The sequence below is a fragment of the Macrobrachium rosenbergii genome, chromosome 24 (assembly GCF_040412425.1).
Source record: "Macrobrachium rosenbergii isolate ZJJX-2024 chromosome 24, ASM4041242v1, whole genome shotgun sequence".
Taxonomy (NCBI): domain Eukaryota; kingdom Metazoa; phylum Arthropoda; class Malacostraca; order Decapoda; family Palaemonidae; genus Macrobrachium; species Macrobrachium rosenbergii.
Genome location: NC_089764.1, coordinates 34,346,177 through 34,361,178, shown reverse-complemented (window position 1 = coordinate 34,361,178; position 15,002 = coordinate 34,346,177). Strand labels below are relative to the sequence as shown.

Here is a 15,002-nt window from a genome sequence, read left to right as displayed (position 1 = left end):
ACTACAGGGTCAAGTACCACAGAGATTGCCTGCAATCCTCGCAATGATCCCACATGCACTCCTAATATAAGTACCCTTGCAAGCACTTCAGTTGGTGGTGGAGACATTACTACCACATCTGTAGTATGTGATCCCACCAGTGATCCCACATGTATTGTGAATATAAGTACTCCTTTCTCTTCTTCGGTTGGAGTTTGTGATCCCACCAATGACTCTACATGTGCTACAAATTTGAAAACTTCATCTGCTACCTCTGCTGCTACTGCAGAGTTCAATACCACAGTGTCAGCTTGTGATCCAGGTAAGGATCCTACATGCATTGGTAATATAACTAGTCCATCCATCACTTCAAGTACTCCTGAAGATCTCAAGAGATGTAATGCCACTCTGGATCCAAAGTGCACTACCATCATAAGCACTCCTTTAACAACTTCAGGTACCTCTTCAGGAAGTAGCACCACAGTAGGAGCGTGTGACCCCAACAAGGATCCTACTTGTACTGTTAATATGACTCTTTCACTTACTACTTCAAGCGTCCCTGTTACTTCAAATGCTTCTGCTGATTTCACTTCCCCTGAAAACTTGTGTAACCCCAGTCAGAGTTCAAGTTGCCTTATTTCTACCAACATCAATACTAATGTTACCACTCAGACAACAGTTGCATGTACACCTGGCCAGGATTTTAACTGCTCAGTAAATACTACAAATCTGACTACTACTTCTCAAGAAGTCACCTGCGACCCTAATGACCCATTCTGTACTACTCTGTCATCTGAAGTTGGTTCCGTCTCTTCAAGAGTAAGTGTTATCTTAATATTTTGTACTTTACCATCACATGATGGCAGCTCCTACAGCTTTGTTGCTTAGTCTGAATGCTTGTGCATACATAACCTCTTGCAAAGCTCAAGAGAAAATACACACACACACACACACACACACACACACACATATATATATATATATATATATATATATATATATATATATATATATATATATATATATATATACTTCTATACATACATACATACATACATACATACATACATAGTTCCTCATTGGACGGGTGGGTATCGTTCTCAGCCAGTACTCTGCTGGTCCCACGTTCGATTCTCCGACCAGCCAATGAAGAATTAGAGGAATTTATTCCTGGTGATAGAAATTCATTTCTCGTTATAATGTGGTTCAGATTCCACAATAAATCTAATCCTTTGGGCCAGCCCTAGGAGAGTTGTTAATCAGCTCAGTGGTCTCGTTAAATTGAGGTATACTCTTAACTTATATATCTATATATAAATGTATTTATACTTAGATATATAAGTATATACCTGTATATACTGTATATAAGCTATATATATATATATATATATATATATATATATATATATATATATATATAATACAGAGATATATATATATATATGAATATATACATATATATAAATTATATATATATAATATATATATATAGATATAATATGTGTGGGTAGATGCACCCCAGGAAAAATGAAACACTGGGTATAAATCATGACTGGTTTCTGTCAATGTATCGAAGACATCTCTCTCTCTCTCTCTCTCTCTCTCTCTCTCTCTCTCTATATATATATATATATATATATATATATATATATATATATATATATATATATATATATATATAATGTATATATATTGAACAGAAATCCTAGGGAAGAGAATGAATAAACAGACTAAAACCCAAAACTTATTCATTAAGTCAAATACTAATGAATATCTTAATGGGTAAATTTATCGGGAACTGCTTGAGTTTTGCCGGGCTTAAGAGTCCACCAAATGAAGAAAGGCCGACGGCACCGGATCCCCCAATTCTCCGCAATTCCGTCCCTCTCACTAAAAACATGTAGAGTTTGGGAATTAATGACACTGAAAATACTATTCGTCAGGAAATAACGAGAGCAAAATCTAAGTCAGTTACTAATTGGAGTAATTTAAATATCCGTGTGAGTAAATATGACAAAAATATATCTTAACGAAAATAGAGGAGAATTTTAGTGGCATAAACGAAACAGCAGAATAAGAATATGGATATAAGTATGGATATAATTTCAAATGTAAATGTTAGGAGAGATGAAATGCTACAAATCAACAAAACCTGTACGGTCACAACAAGAAGGAACAATTCAAAAATAACTGCTTTCGATGGGCGCATTCATTGAATTAGTGAGCTTTATTTTCCATAAGTGTGAATGCAAGGAATAGATTGTTTAGTGAATCTTAATGAAAACCTTAAAGCCATGACATCACACGACATACCTCAAGATTTTCCATCCTTTGAACTGCTGGAATGAGTCATTAAGTCCATCGGTGACGGATCAGGTGTTCGACGTCTGTTGTTGGGAGGCAATGGCTTATTGAGGTTACTGTAGCTTATATGAGACAATTAATGTTCCCTGACGAGTGAAGAACTCTTTTAGAAAAATCCATAATGTTCTGGGCTTTCACTCGCTGCTGTCTAAGATGGAACCCAGAGTTGAACTAACTCTCTAGAGTCTAGAGTCTAGACCTTCCTTGCCTCAGAGAAAAGCAGGCTGCCACCTGTGTTGGTAATTTCAAGCAGTGAAAAGTTCTCCACCAAGCTGTTACAAAGAGATACCACTTTAATCAGTGGTTTCAACAACATATAATTTTACGGAAAAACAAAGGCAATCATCGTAGCATTGTTAGAGATAAATATAGAATATAAATGCTATGAAGTTAAAATGATTAACAACTGAAAAATTTATATTTTCTTCATATCAGCCCTCTAGAAGATGTTCAAGATATATCGACGAAACCAGTCAGGAATTATACATGAGGTTTCATTTTCCCTGTGATATACCTGTACACACGAACACACAAACACACAAATATATTATATATATAATATATATATATATTTGTGTGTGTGTTCGTGTGTACAGGTATATCACAGGGAAATTGAAACCTCATGTATAATTCCTGACTGGTTTCGTCGATATATCTTGAACATCATCTAGAGGGCTGATCTGCGTGTTAGAAATTTACAACAGATACGCCAGCTAGTGACAGTACAAACCAAATATTCACACCAGCCAGTTGGGTCAAAGGAGGAGATACAGTAACCTCGTCATTGTGGGAAGTCAGTGCTGTATTTGCAAATCTATTTATCTATGTGGGCGGGTTTGCATGTGCTCTCGTTCCTAGTCAGCTTCCTTCCTTAAAACCTATACATTTTACATATTTTTTTGGCGTTTATCAGTCTAGTTTATAGTTATTATAATTATTGTAACATTCACTTACTTAGGGCTACTTATACACATTGCTCTTAAAAACATGGATGTGAAAACTGATTGCTTAACTTTATTGCCTTGACCAGAATAAATATGTACATAGGCTGAAATTTTTGGTAGGTTTTCTGTATACCCTGTAATTAAACCCAACTACTTCTGTGTAATGGGTAATCCAAGCAGGGTAGGCTAGTATCACTTTCAACTCCCATAGCAAACTTTGTTGATGTGACTACTGAGGGATTCAGAGCCGGTGAAACACGTTTTTTCGGCAACACCTTTTTATAAAAGTTGGCAAGTGTATATTTTATGACCCTACTTACTTTTTGCAAGTATTATTTAAGTACCCAAGTTCGATAGCTTTGATATTTATAGAGTAAAATGAAGTCGCCGATGCCGGAACCGAGAAAATCGCAGACAAGGATCCTAAAACCATTTGTGACGTAAACATATGACATCATGAGGCTCCGCCCACCCACCAGGTAGGCAGTACGTCACTAACAGGTAAATGGGGATGCTTACACAGTCTAGGCTTCAACAAATTCGATAATGGCCGGCAGGATATGGAATTGTCGCCGTGGTTGCAGGACTGCATTTGTGCTACGGCTTGCCACTTTGTATACAGTCGAGAAGACCGTGGCAAGATTTACCATAGCGTGAATAGGTCATTATTTCTATGGTGGGTAAAAGCTACTCAGCCACCCCAGAAGTGCGGGCAGGAGCTGTCAGGCAGTCCCGTCATTTTGAGGAGTACTGGAAGTCGGACAATATCCATGACATTTTGTAAATAAATTATGTATAGTGTTAGACGTTTTATTTGTACATCTAAAACATATTTATTAAAACACAATGATTATAACACGTTCCTCATTTCAAACTGATTCCAATATATTTTCCTTTCCATGCATATCAATATCAATCATGTTACATTTGTTCGATATTGGGTAGGTAAATAATAGCTTGCCCTCAGAATCTTGACTCCTACCATTACCTTTTATTTGCAGCGGGTATACGAGCGCTGTTTAAGGTGTTGTATGATATAAATAAAAAAAAAGAGAAATAACAGTGGATTACATTAACTGAAATAAAACAATGGCATTGACCTTTAAGTGGATTACATTAACTGAAATAAAACAATGGCATTGACCTTTACACCTCCAACAATTGAGGGAAATGGAGTATCATTGCTTTTCATTTGAATTCTACTTCTAGTGACCGCTCCTGACTTGTTGCAAATAGAAGGCTATAGTGTCGAAACCTGAGGTAAAACAAAACAGATTGTCTTTTTGTATTCTCACTCTGAATAGATGTAGATCTAACAAATGAGCTATAGACTGGTTCATTATGTGGATGAATTACATACACTGAATTGTCTGTAAAGTAGAAACGATACGAATATCAAGAAAATGAAAGAATTCCAAACTAACAAATTAGTCCCAACAACTGCTTTGGAAGTTGCGATGAAACCTCCACAAAATAATAGTGATAATAATAACAATAATAATAAAATTATTGAGAATGATAATGCAATCAAGGGGACGATGACAAATCCTGCTTGCCGTCATTGATATCGCTGAAGCCTAAGATTGGTACTAATATTAATTAATGAATATGTCATCGGCAAGTGGGCAGAGCCACAGTGAAGAGACTTTTTCCCCATGCGTAAACGTCTCTTCACTGTGGGTGGAGCCTCATGACATCACATGCTAACATTACTAGTGTTCAAAACCCTTACCTGCGATTTTGATGACCCTGGCATAGGAAACACTTTTACTCTGATAGGTACCAGAACTATTGAACTTGTGTTTCACTCTTCATACGTACATTAATCACGTCATATATGTTACTTGTTATTATTTCAGATTCTTTATGTATCTCATTGTATGCATCATTGTACGGCCTGTCCGCCGATGTATATAGCTGCCTTTTACATGTTCTGTAACACATTATATATGGACGTAGAGGGGGGGCCTCAGGTCGCCCGCTACCTTTCCGTCCACTTTCCACATTATAAACACCTGTCAAGAATAGTAAAGGATCAGTCTTTCACTTCTGACATTTCTTGAACCCCACACTGGTGATCCCAGAGAGGGACAGGTAGCGCGGTTTTGGCCCAGCCATTAACGGACTAAATAAAGCCACAGCCTACCATCAGAGACCCTTTAGCAGACTAACTATGGTGTTAAAGTTCAGGCCTCTGATAGCTCCCTCCCTGGTGGAAACTGTGCCATTAACAGACTAAATACGGCGTACCCAAAATAGGGCACATTTTGGCACTTCGTTCGACCACTCGAACAATCAGCACCATTAACTGACTCAATATTGCACATTTTCACGCGTTTTGGTGCCTGAGTAGTAAAGATGTCGGAAGCTGAACCTCGGTGCGAACCCGCGAGCATCATCTGTACACCTCTCTCGCCAACAAAGCCAGATGCAGTCAAACTTCCCCCATTCTCACGGCAGAACATGGCATCATGGTTCCTGCATGCAGACACGCACTTTCGCATGGCGCACATCTCAGACGATGCTATCAAATCTGACATCACCATGATGGCACTCCCAGAAGAGGTGTTCAACAGAATCTCCCCCTGGCTCGACGCGCAACCAGACAAGGTCACATACGCAGCCTTGAAGGATAAACTGATGCAAACCTACTCCATGCCTGTGACCGAGAGAGTGCAGCACACACTCGACCTGTTATCCCAGCCCCTCGGAGAAGCATCATCCAGGGAAGCCTGGGAAAAACTACGGGGGTTGGTAACACTGCCAGGCCGCAACAAGAATGGGAGGAGAAGGAAGGTAGATTTAACGAGCGATTCTCCTTTGGCCACCAAGGCCTCGAAACACACTGCTACTCGCAGCCGCAGCCCTGGGAACCTGCAGCCTGACGGAGGAGAACGACAATGGAGACACCAACACTGTTTACAGGAAGAAGCCACCATTCAGGGAACACAGGACATGGTCAAACCTGGCATGGTGCTGCTTCCACAGAAAATTCGGAACCAACGCCAGAAACTGCAGGCCTCCCTGTTCCTTTACAAAAAACAACAAAAGCGGTCACAAGTAACAGCTGTGGCCGCGAAATCCAGCTCCCCCCCCCCGACCAGCAGGTTTCTTTATCAGAGACAAAATTTCGGAACGGCGCCTGCTGGTAGACACGGGGGCAATGCAGTTGGTCTTCTCGCTATCCAAGGAAGATTTAGAGAAGGTACCTGGCTCAACACCTGCCATCATAGCAGCAAATGGAACTCCCATCCACACGTATGGCACGATGACCCATACTATCTCAAATCTGGGCCGCAGATACAACTGGCCTTTTGTCATCGTGAAGGTAAAGTTCCCCCTGCTGGGCATACATTTCCTAGGGCACCACAGACTTCTGGTCGACGTCACAAGGCAACACCTCCTCGACACAGGAACCTGCCACTCTCGTCAGCTCTCCACCGACGTGGAATGCTCGCCATCTGCTCCACAGCCCCCAACGGCTACACGTCCCTCCTACAGGAGTTCCCAGACGTATTCAAACCAGAGCTATGCCAGTCACCGGGGGCTTCAGCAAAACATGGCATCTTCCATCAAATCACCATGACGGGCCCACCAACCCATGCCAAGTTCTGATGGCTGTCCCCCGAGAAGTTACAAGATGCCAAAAGGACCTTCGCAGAGATGGAACAGATGGGCGTCTGTAAAAAAAAAAAATCAAGCCGTGGGCTTTTCCCCTCCACATTGTAAAGAAATCCGATGGTTCATGAAGGCCCTGCGGGGACTATCGGCGTCTGAATTTACTGACAACACCAGACCACTACCCCCTCCCTAACATGCAAGACCTAATGGGCGCCCTCCATGGAGCAAAGATTTTCTCCAAGATGGACCTGCTTGAAGTCATACTTCCAAGTCCCTGTGCATCCCGACGACATCCCAAAGACCGCCATCATCACGCCCTTCGTAAGTTACACATTTTCCTATTCCACCTTCGGTCTCGGGACCGTAGGTGCCACATTCCAGCGCCTGATGGACACCATCTTGGGGATCTGCCTTTCTGTATCTGCTACGTTGATGACATTCTCATCTTTTGCAGGTCCCCAGAGGAACACCTTTGCCACGTCCGCACCGTCCTGAAACATCTGCAGGACAGCAGATTAGTTGTCAGGTTTGACAAGTGCATTTTCGGGAAAGAAAAAGTAGACTTCCTCGGGCACGAGATTTCCGCAGCAGGAGTACGCCCCACGGCCTCTAATGTAACAGCTGTAGAGAATTTCCCAAGACCACAAACCTTCAAGGCCCTTCAGGAGTTTTTAGGGATGATAAACTAATACTGACGTTTCATCCCAAACGTCGCCAGCACTATGTACCCCCGACGTCATCCTGAAGGGCAAGCCAAAAACACTAACTTGGGAGGCTCCGCAGCAGCAGGCATTCATTGAAACAAAGAGGGCCCTCTCCAGTGACACTACCTCGACTCACCAAAATCTCGCAGCTGCCCTTAGACTGACAACAGACGCCAGCAACATCGCCTGCAGTGCATTACTCGAACAGTTAGTGAATGGCACCCCCCAACCCTTGGCCTTCTTCAGCCACAAGTTTTCACCAGCAGAGACCCACTACAGTGCCTTTGACAGGGAGCTGCTGGCTATCTACCAGGCTGTGAGACACTTAATATACCTGCTGGAGGAGACCAAATTCACAATCCTAACAGATCACAAACCCTTGGTGCACGCATTTGCAAAGCCGGGAGATGTGTGGTCTGCAAGGCAACAGCGACACCTGACCGCCATCTCCGAATTCGGGTGCACCATCAACTACGTCCCTGGCAGGAAGAATCAAGTAGTCGACGCCCTGTCAAGGGTAGAGATCAATTCACTTCACCTAGGCATCGACTACGAAGACCTGGCAAGAGAACAAGCAGCAGACCCAGAGACGGCAGACTACAGGACGGCAGTGATGGCTCTCAAGTGGGAAGACATGCCCTTAGCAAACTCAAACACAACTCTCCTCTGCGACACCAGCACATGTCTCCCCCGCCCCCTAGTGCCTGCTTCGAGGAGGAAGCAGGTGTTCGACATAGTCCATGGTCTCTCCCATCCATCAGGGTGCACAACAGCGTGCCTCATGACTGACAAGTTCGTCTGGCATGGCATCAACAAGGGATGTCCGACCGTGGGCAAGGGGCTGCATCCCATGCCAGGCGAGCAAAACATCCCAGCACACACAGTCTGGGGTCGGCGACTTACCCAAGCCTCGTCGGTGTTTCGGCCACATCCACATGGACATCGTCGGGCCTCTTCCACAGTCGGGAGGAGCCAGATACCTCCTGACAAGCCATAGACCGCTCCACCTGCTGGCCCGAGGCAACCCCCATGGAGGAGGCATCGACAGCATCATGCGCGGAGGCCCTCCTCTCCAGTTGGATCAGTCATTTCGGAGTGTCAGACAGCATCACCACAGACAAGGGTCCAACCTTCCTGTCAGAGCTCTGGGTCTCCTTGGCACGTCTGATGGGTACAACTCTGCACAGCACGGCGGCCTACAACCCTGCAGCGAACAGCATGGTCGAGAGTGCGCACCACCCTCTTAAGGCAGCTCTCATGGCACGTTGCACCGATGAGAGGTGGAAGGAACAGCTACCCTGGGTTCTGCTGGGTCTCCGCACCGCATCAACAGCAAGTGGCGATGCCTCCCCTGCTGAGAAAGTCTACGGGGAGACACTGGCCATTCCTGGAGAATTCTTCCTGCTGACGGTGCCAACACCCCACTCCCGAGGCTTAGGGAACTCGCACAGAAGTTCATGCCCTGCCATAAGACCTTCACCGACAGAACCACCACCTACAGCCCTCCCACCTTAGACTCCTGCGCCTACGTCTTCATCAGGGTGGACGCCCGTCGTCTGCCCTTAACCGGGCCCTACAGGGGGTCCCACTGAGTCATCAGGCATACCTCCTTGACATCCACAGGCGAGAAGACTGGGTCACCATCGACAGATTGAAGTCGGCATTCCTGTTGGAAAGCGAAGTACGTGAGGAAGCAGGCAGGTGCCCCAGAGTTCCCCCTCAGTACCTCCCCACAGACACACCTGCTCCCCCACCAAGCGGGGTCCTGAGCAGCCCAGGGGACACATCGAGCCAACCCCAGATGTCAGTTCCACCCCACGCCCATAGTTCTCCAGGAGTAGGGGCCCTCTCCAACTGCCTCAATGTTTGCGTGATTAATGCTGTCTCATCCAATAATTCCTCTAATTATTGTCTTGGGGGGCCAGTATTTGCAAGGGCATCAAATTGCCTCTCCATTCTTGTGTTTCGCTCTTCATATGTACATTTATCACGTCATATATGTTACTTGTTTTTATTTCAGATTCTTTATATATCTCACTGTATGCATCATTGTACGGCCTGTCCGCCGATATATACATCTGCCTTTTACATGTTCTGTAACGCATTATTTATGTCTTTTTATGCCTGTTAACAAACACAACCTCTGTATGGACGCAGCGGGGGGCCTCAGGTCACCCGCTACCTTTCCGTCCGCTTTCCACATTATAAACACCTGTTGAGAATAATAAAGGATCAGTCTTTCACTTCTGACATTTCTTGAACCTCTCAAGGGTTTAAAAATATACACTTTCCAACTTTCACCTTTATCCGATGCTTTGACAAAAAGGCGTTGCCAAAAACCCGTTTCATCGGCTCTGAACCCCTCAGAAGTTCATTTTATTTACCGAACAAAGTTTTTACATTTTCATTCCCTGGCCAAGCACATATTGTCAACTAACCAGAACCATTTTACAGGGCGTGGAATGATTTTGTTTAATGTTCGGATTTCAAAAAATGAAAAAGAAGGATCCTACTCGATATTAATTATATTAAAAAATGTGAAGAAAAGTGTATTAGGATTTTACACAAAGACATGAAATGAATTTGCTGATTCGAAGAAATCTATGGACCAAAGAGAGGCAGTTGATATGGGTCTAGAGTGAAGGTGTGAGCCCGCCTGTATAGGTAAACAGACTTGATTATCGAATACTGACTTCAAACGCTAACAAGTTGACTGCTCCCCCACCCCTCTTCTTTTCCCTTCTCTCAGGTGTGAATATCAGGTTTCCCACCGGCTGTCTGTATGTGTGGCTGCACATTTCTGCCACTACGTATGTATCAGTCCTCTAAAAGATGTCTTGGATGCAAAGACAAAACAGGTCAGGGTTTATACACTGTGTTCCATTGATTCATGTTCTCTGTGGTACATCTGTGTCATTGTGATTTTAAGCAAACATATATATATATATATATATATATATATATATATATATATATATATATATAATGGATGTCTATAGAAAATAACATTTTAAGGTTAAATAGAACTAAGAGTAAGACTCACCTTAGGCCCAGCTGGCATGTCTGAAGAAGCGCCTTCACCAGATACAGTACCAGGTTCCTGGAAACGAATTTTACAATGACATGTCTTCATTAACATTTAATAATACAGTAATATTCCACTTTGTAAACAAGATGTGACATAGTATTCACATGGCAGCATCCATCATTCTGCTCATTTGCAAGGTTCTGAAGCAAATAAGAAAGGAAATGGGAATGTTGTGTTTCCCATGAAAAACTTTAATGACTAAAATGACTTGTCTGACACTGCTTCCTCTCTTGAACATGTATCCTGTCACTATAAATGGACATAACAATACATTCGTTGCTTTATCTCAGTTCGAGAAAAATTAATGTGGAAATGCACGACTTATTTCTTAAGATTTTACCCCAGCTGCTGTAGAATCTGTGTAAAATCATCACTGAAAATAAATTTCAATAATCACAGACATTCTGCTGTTCATATGACAAGAGAAATAGTGAAGAAAAATGCATTCACTACAGTGAGCAGTTTACAATAACTGCAGAGCTTTTTTATATATATATATATATATATATATATATATATATATATATATATATATATATATATATATATATATTATACATATATGTGTGTGTGTGTGTGTTTGTATGTATATATATATGTGTGTACATATAGCAGGTTTTGAAGTAGGAGAAACTATTTTACCAGTCGGAGTTCTGTGAGTAAGTATGCTGTTTCTTATTATCCATTCTGATTTCAACAGGGATCTAGACAACAGATTCAACCTCTTTTTGGGCTTAGGTTTTTTATCACCCTGTTCCCATGACCTAAGATTTTTAGTGAGAAACCTGTCTCTGCCTGGGCAGACTGTGCAGCCTATCAGTCCATTAGTTTAAGGGATGAGAAATTTTTACATATCACACTGGATTCCATATCCAGGACAGACATGAATCCCTCCTGGGAGTCATGGATAGCATCTCTGATATGCTGATGCTCAGTAGCAAGTGAGTCCTTAAAGGAGTTACACTCATGGGGTCATCCTTAATACCGTTCATGATTTCCTCCCGGAATTCTGAAAGTACTGCTAGCGGAATTTTCCCATCAGGAAAGCTTGCATGAGCTGATGAACCACAGCAATTGTATCACCACTGCTTGGCAGTATAGAAAGTACAGCAAACGGAATTTTCTATCAGGGATGCCTGTATGAACTGAGCCAAGACATTTGCATCATCACTGCCTGGCTGTATAGAAAGCAGAATTTTCCCATCAGGGAAGCTGGCATGAGCTGATGAGCCACAGCAGTTGTATCACCACTGCTTGGCAGTATAGAAAGTACAGCAAACTGAATTTTCTATCAGGGAAGCCTGCATGAACTGGTGAGCCAAGGCAGCCATGTCATCACTGCCTGGCAGTATAGAAAGTACAGCAAGCAGAATTTTCCCATCGGGGAAGCCTGCATGAACTGATTAAGGCAAGGCACCTGGCAGTGTAGAAAGTACAGCAAGCAGAAATTCCTATCAGGGATGCCTGTATGAACTGATGAAGTAATAAATCCCTTGCAAAAGGTAAATTGATTTAAACACCATAATAAATCAATTTGAACAGCACTTACAAAAATAAAAAAAAGCCATGGTTTTTGCAAATACAAATACCTTATTAGCTGCAGCTGTAATTCACAAAATACCTTTTTTCTTTTGAGGTGCCAATACGATCTTTCACAAATGCCTATTCGATTTCACAAGCTAAATGTTAGAGTGACTAGTATAAAAACAATTTGCTACTTTCAATACAAAACAATGACATTTCATTTATTGTCATGAAAGTTCTACCAATTGTATATTTTGTGGAATAGAAATTAACCATGTAGTTTCGAAGGGCTGAATACACCTCTGTGGAGGTGTAATAAGCATTTGTCAGCATGTGGCTGGAGGTACTTAATTCTCCTTGAATACCAAGCTCAGAATCCACATACAAATTCACAAGAATTTCATCATATGGACCCTTTCCTATGTATTTTTTTATAGTAAATGTGACTAATAATGTCATAACTCTCTCATTTTATAAGTTATGCTAAATATATTACTGTAAATGGAAAATGGTGGTTGTAAATTATGACATTTTGCTAGAAAAAAAAGATTCCATTTTTATGAGAAATTTTCTTTGACTTGCAGGGGCCAACTAGTGGCCCAGGTCTTGGAGGCACAACTGCTGTTACACAAGGACCTTCAGTAAGTTCATAATAATTTTTTTATGTAATTGTGTTCCTTTTAACTTGTTACTATATAAAAAATTTTGGACGTGATTCGTACTGAAGATAAGCATGTGACATTTTATCACAGTTAACACAAAATAACAAGAAATTTTATTTATGATGCATTGCTAGAGTAAAGTAGTTCACACTAAAAGGGTTTATCTTGCAATGCAAAACAATGACATATCGTTAATTGCCATATAAGTTCTTTAAATTAATATTTTTGTGGAGTAAAAATCAGCCTCGTAGTTTCGAGGGGCACTGATGTAGAAACATTGCTGCCCCTTTTTGTATGTGTAATAAGCATTTGTTAGCATTTGGCTGAAGTTTCTTAATTCTCCTTGAATACTAAATTTAGAATCCACACACGAAGTTCCCGTAAATTTCTTAAGATGGAACCTTTCCTATGTACTTTTTGTTTATAGTAAATGTTGCTGTCGATGTCCCAACTCCTTCATTTTATAAGTTATGCTAAATATCCTGTTGTATATGAAAACTGGTGGCTGTACACTATGACTGTTTGCTAGAAAGTTATAGAGACCATTTCCTTATGAGAAATTTTCTTCAACTTGCAGGGTCCAACTAGTAGCCCAAGTCTTGGAGGTACAACTATTCCTGCACAAGGACCTTCAGTAAGTTCGAAATTAGTTTATGTAATTTTGTACCTTTTATCTTGTTACTATATGAAAAATTTCGTACATAAGTGTTATGCTGATAGCATTATCCATTACTAAAGAAAATCATTTGTCATTTTTTAAAGTTAACACAAAATATCATAGAAATTACAGTTATGGTGGGCTGTAATATTAAAATAGTTCACATGAAAGGGTGCGTACTGTATAAGTGCTTATTAATTATTCAGTCAGATTTTTGTAGACTCAAAAATCGTATAAAGTTGGACATCCAACGCCTAATCTGCGATTAATAGGTTTATCATTCAATGACACATCGGTTATAATCATGTACATTATCTAAATTATATATTTTGTTGGATAAAAATCAACCATGTAATTTCGTGGGGCACTGTTATTGTTACCACATGGCTGAAAGTACTTGATTCCAATTGAATGACAAGCTTAGAATCCACATACAAAATCACAGAAATTTCTTAATATGGACCCGCTCCTATGTACTTTTTGTTTATAGTAAATGTGGCTATTGATGTTGTAACTCCCCCAGTTTATAAGTCGTACTATATTGTGTATGAAAATGCTGGTTGCATTCTTCAACTCACAGGGGCCAGCTGGCAGCCCAGCCCTTCGAGATACAACTACTGTTTTTTGAAATTATAACCAACCACGTAATTTTGAGGCGCACTATTATGGTAGGGTGATACTGCACTTTACCGTGGTGTATTTGAATGACAAAGTTAGAACCACAAACAAACTCATGAGAATTTCTCAGTGTGGACCCATATGTGCTTTTATTTTAAATATGATTATTGATCCCTCATCGCCCGTGACACACCTGGAGGTCCAAGTGAAGAAACTGATTGAGTAACCACTGCAAATTTGTGCTCAGTTCACGTTATGCTAAATATTCTATATTATTTGAAAAGTGATGATTGTACATTATTAGAAAATGGTAGAGATTCAAACAGCCTTTCGTTACAAACTACATTATCACAAAATTTTCTGTAACTTGTAGGGACAATCTGGTAGCCTAGGTGCAGGACCTGAGGGGCCTGCAGGACCTGCAGGACCTGCATCAGATGCTGAACAAAGACCTGGAGCAAGTTCATAAAAATTTTATGTGAATCCTTTGCCTTAATATATATATATATATATATATATATATATATATATATATATATATATTATATATATATAATATATATATGTATATATATATATATATATATATATATATATATATATATATATATATATATATATATATATATATATATGTATATATATGTATATATGTATGTATATATATATATATAATATATATATATATATATATATATATATATATATATATATATATATATATATATATATATATATATATATATATATATATATATATATATATATATATATATATAATAAGGAAAAGGATTTATATAAAATTTTCATGAACTTATTTACTATATATATATATATATA

At 40.5% G+C, this 15,002-nt stretch overlaps 1 protein-coding gene across 1 annotated transcript in view; it reads left to right on the top strand.

Moving 5' to 3' along the window:
• The window catches only part of LOC136851823 (uncharacterized), a 15,563-nt gene extending 932 nt beyond the window's left edge, over window positions 1–14,631 (top strand). The window contains exons 3-6 of the mRNA XM_067126134.1: window positions 8–798; window positions 12,809–12,865; window positions 13,464–13,520; window positions 14,536–14,631. Of these exons, the coding sequence (XP_066982235.1) occupies window positions 8–798; window positions 12,809–12,865; window positions 13,464–13,520; window positions 14,536–14,631 (1,001 nt within the window). The remainder of the gene's footprint in view (window positions 1–7; window positions 799–12,808; window positions 12,866–13,463; window positions 13,521–14,535) is intronic.
• Window positions 14,632–15,002: the final 371 nt, after the last annotated feature.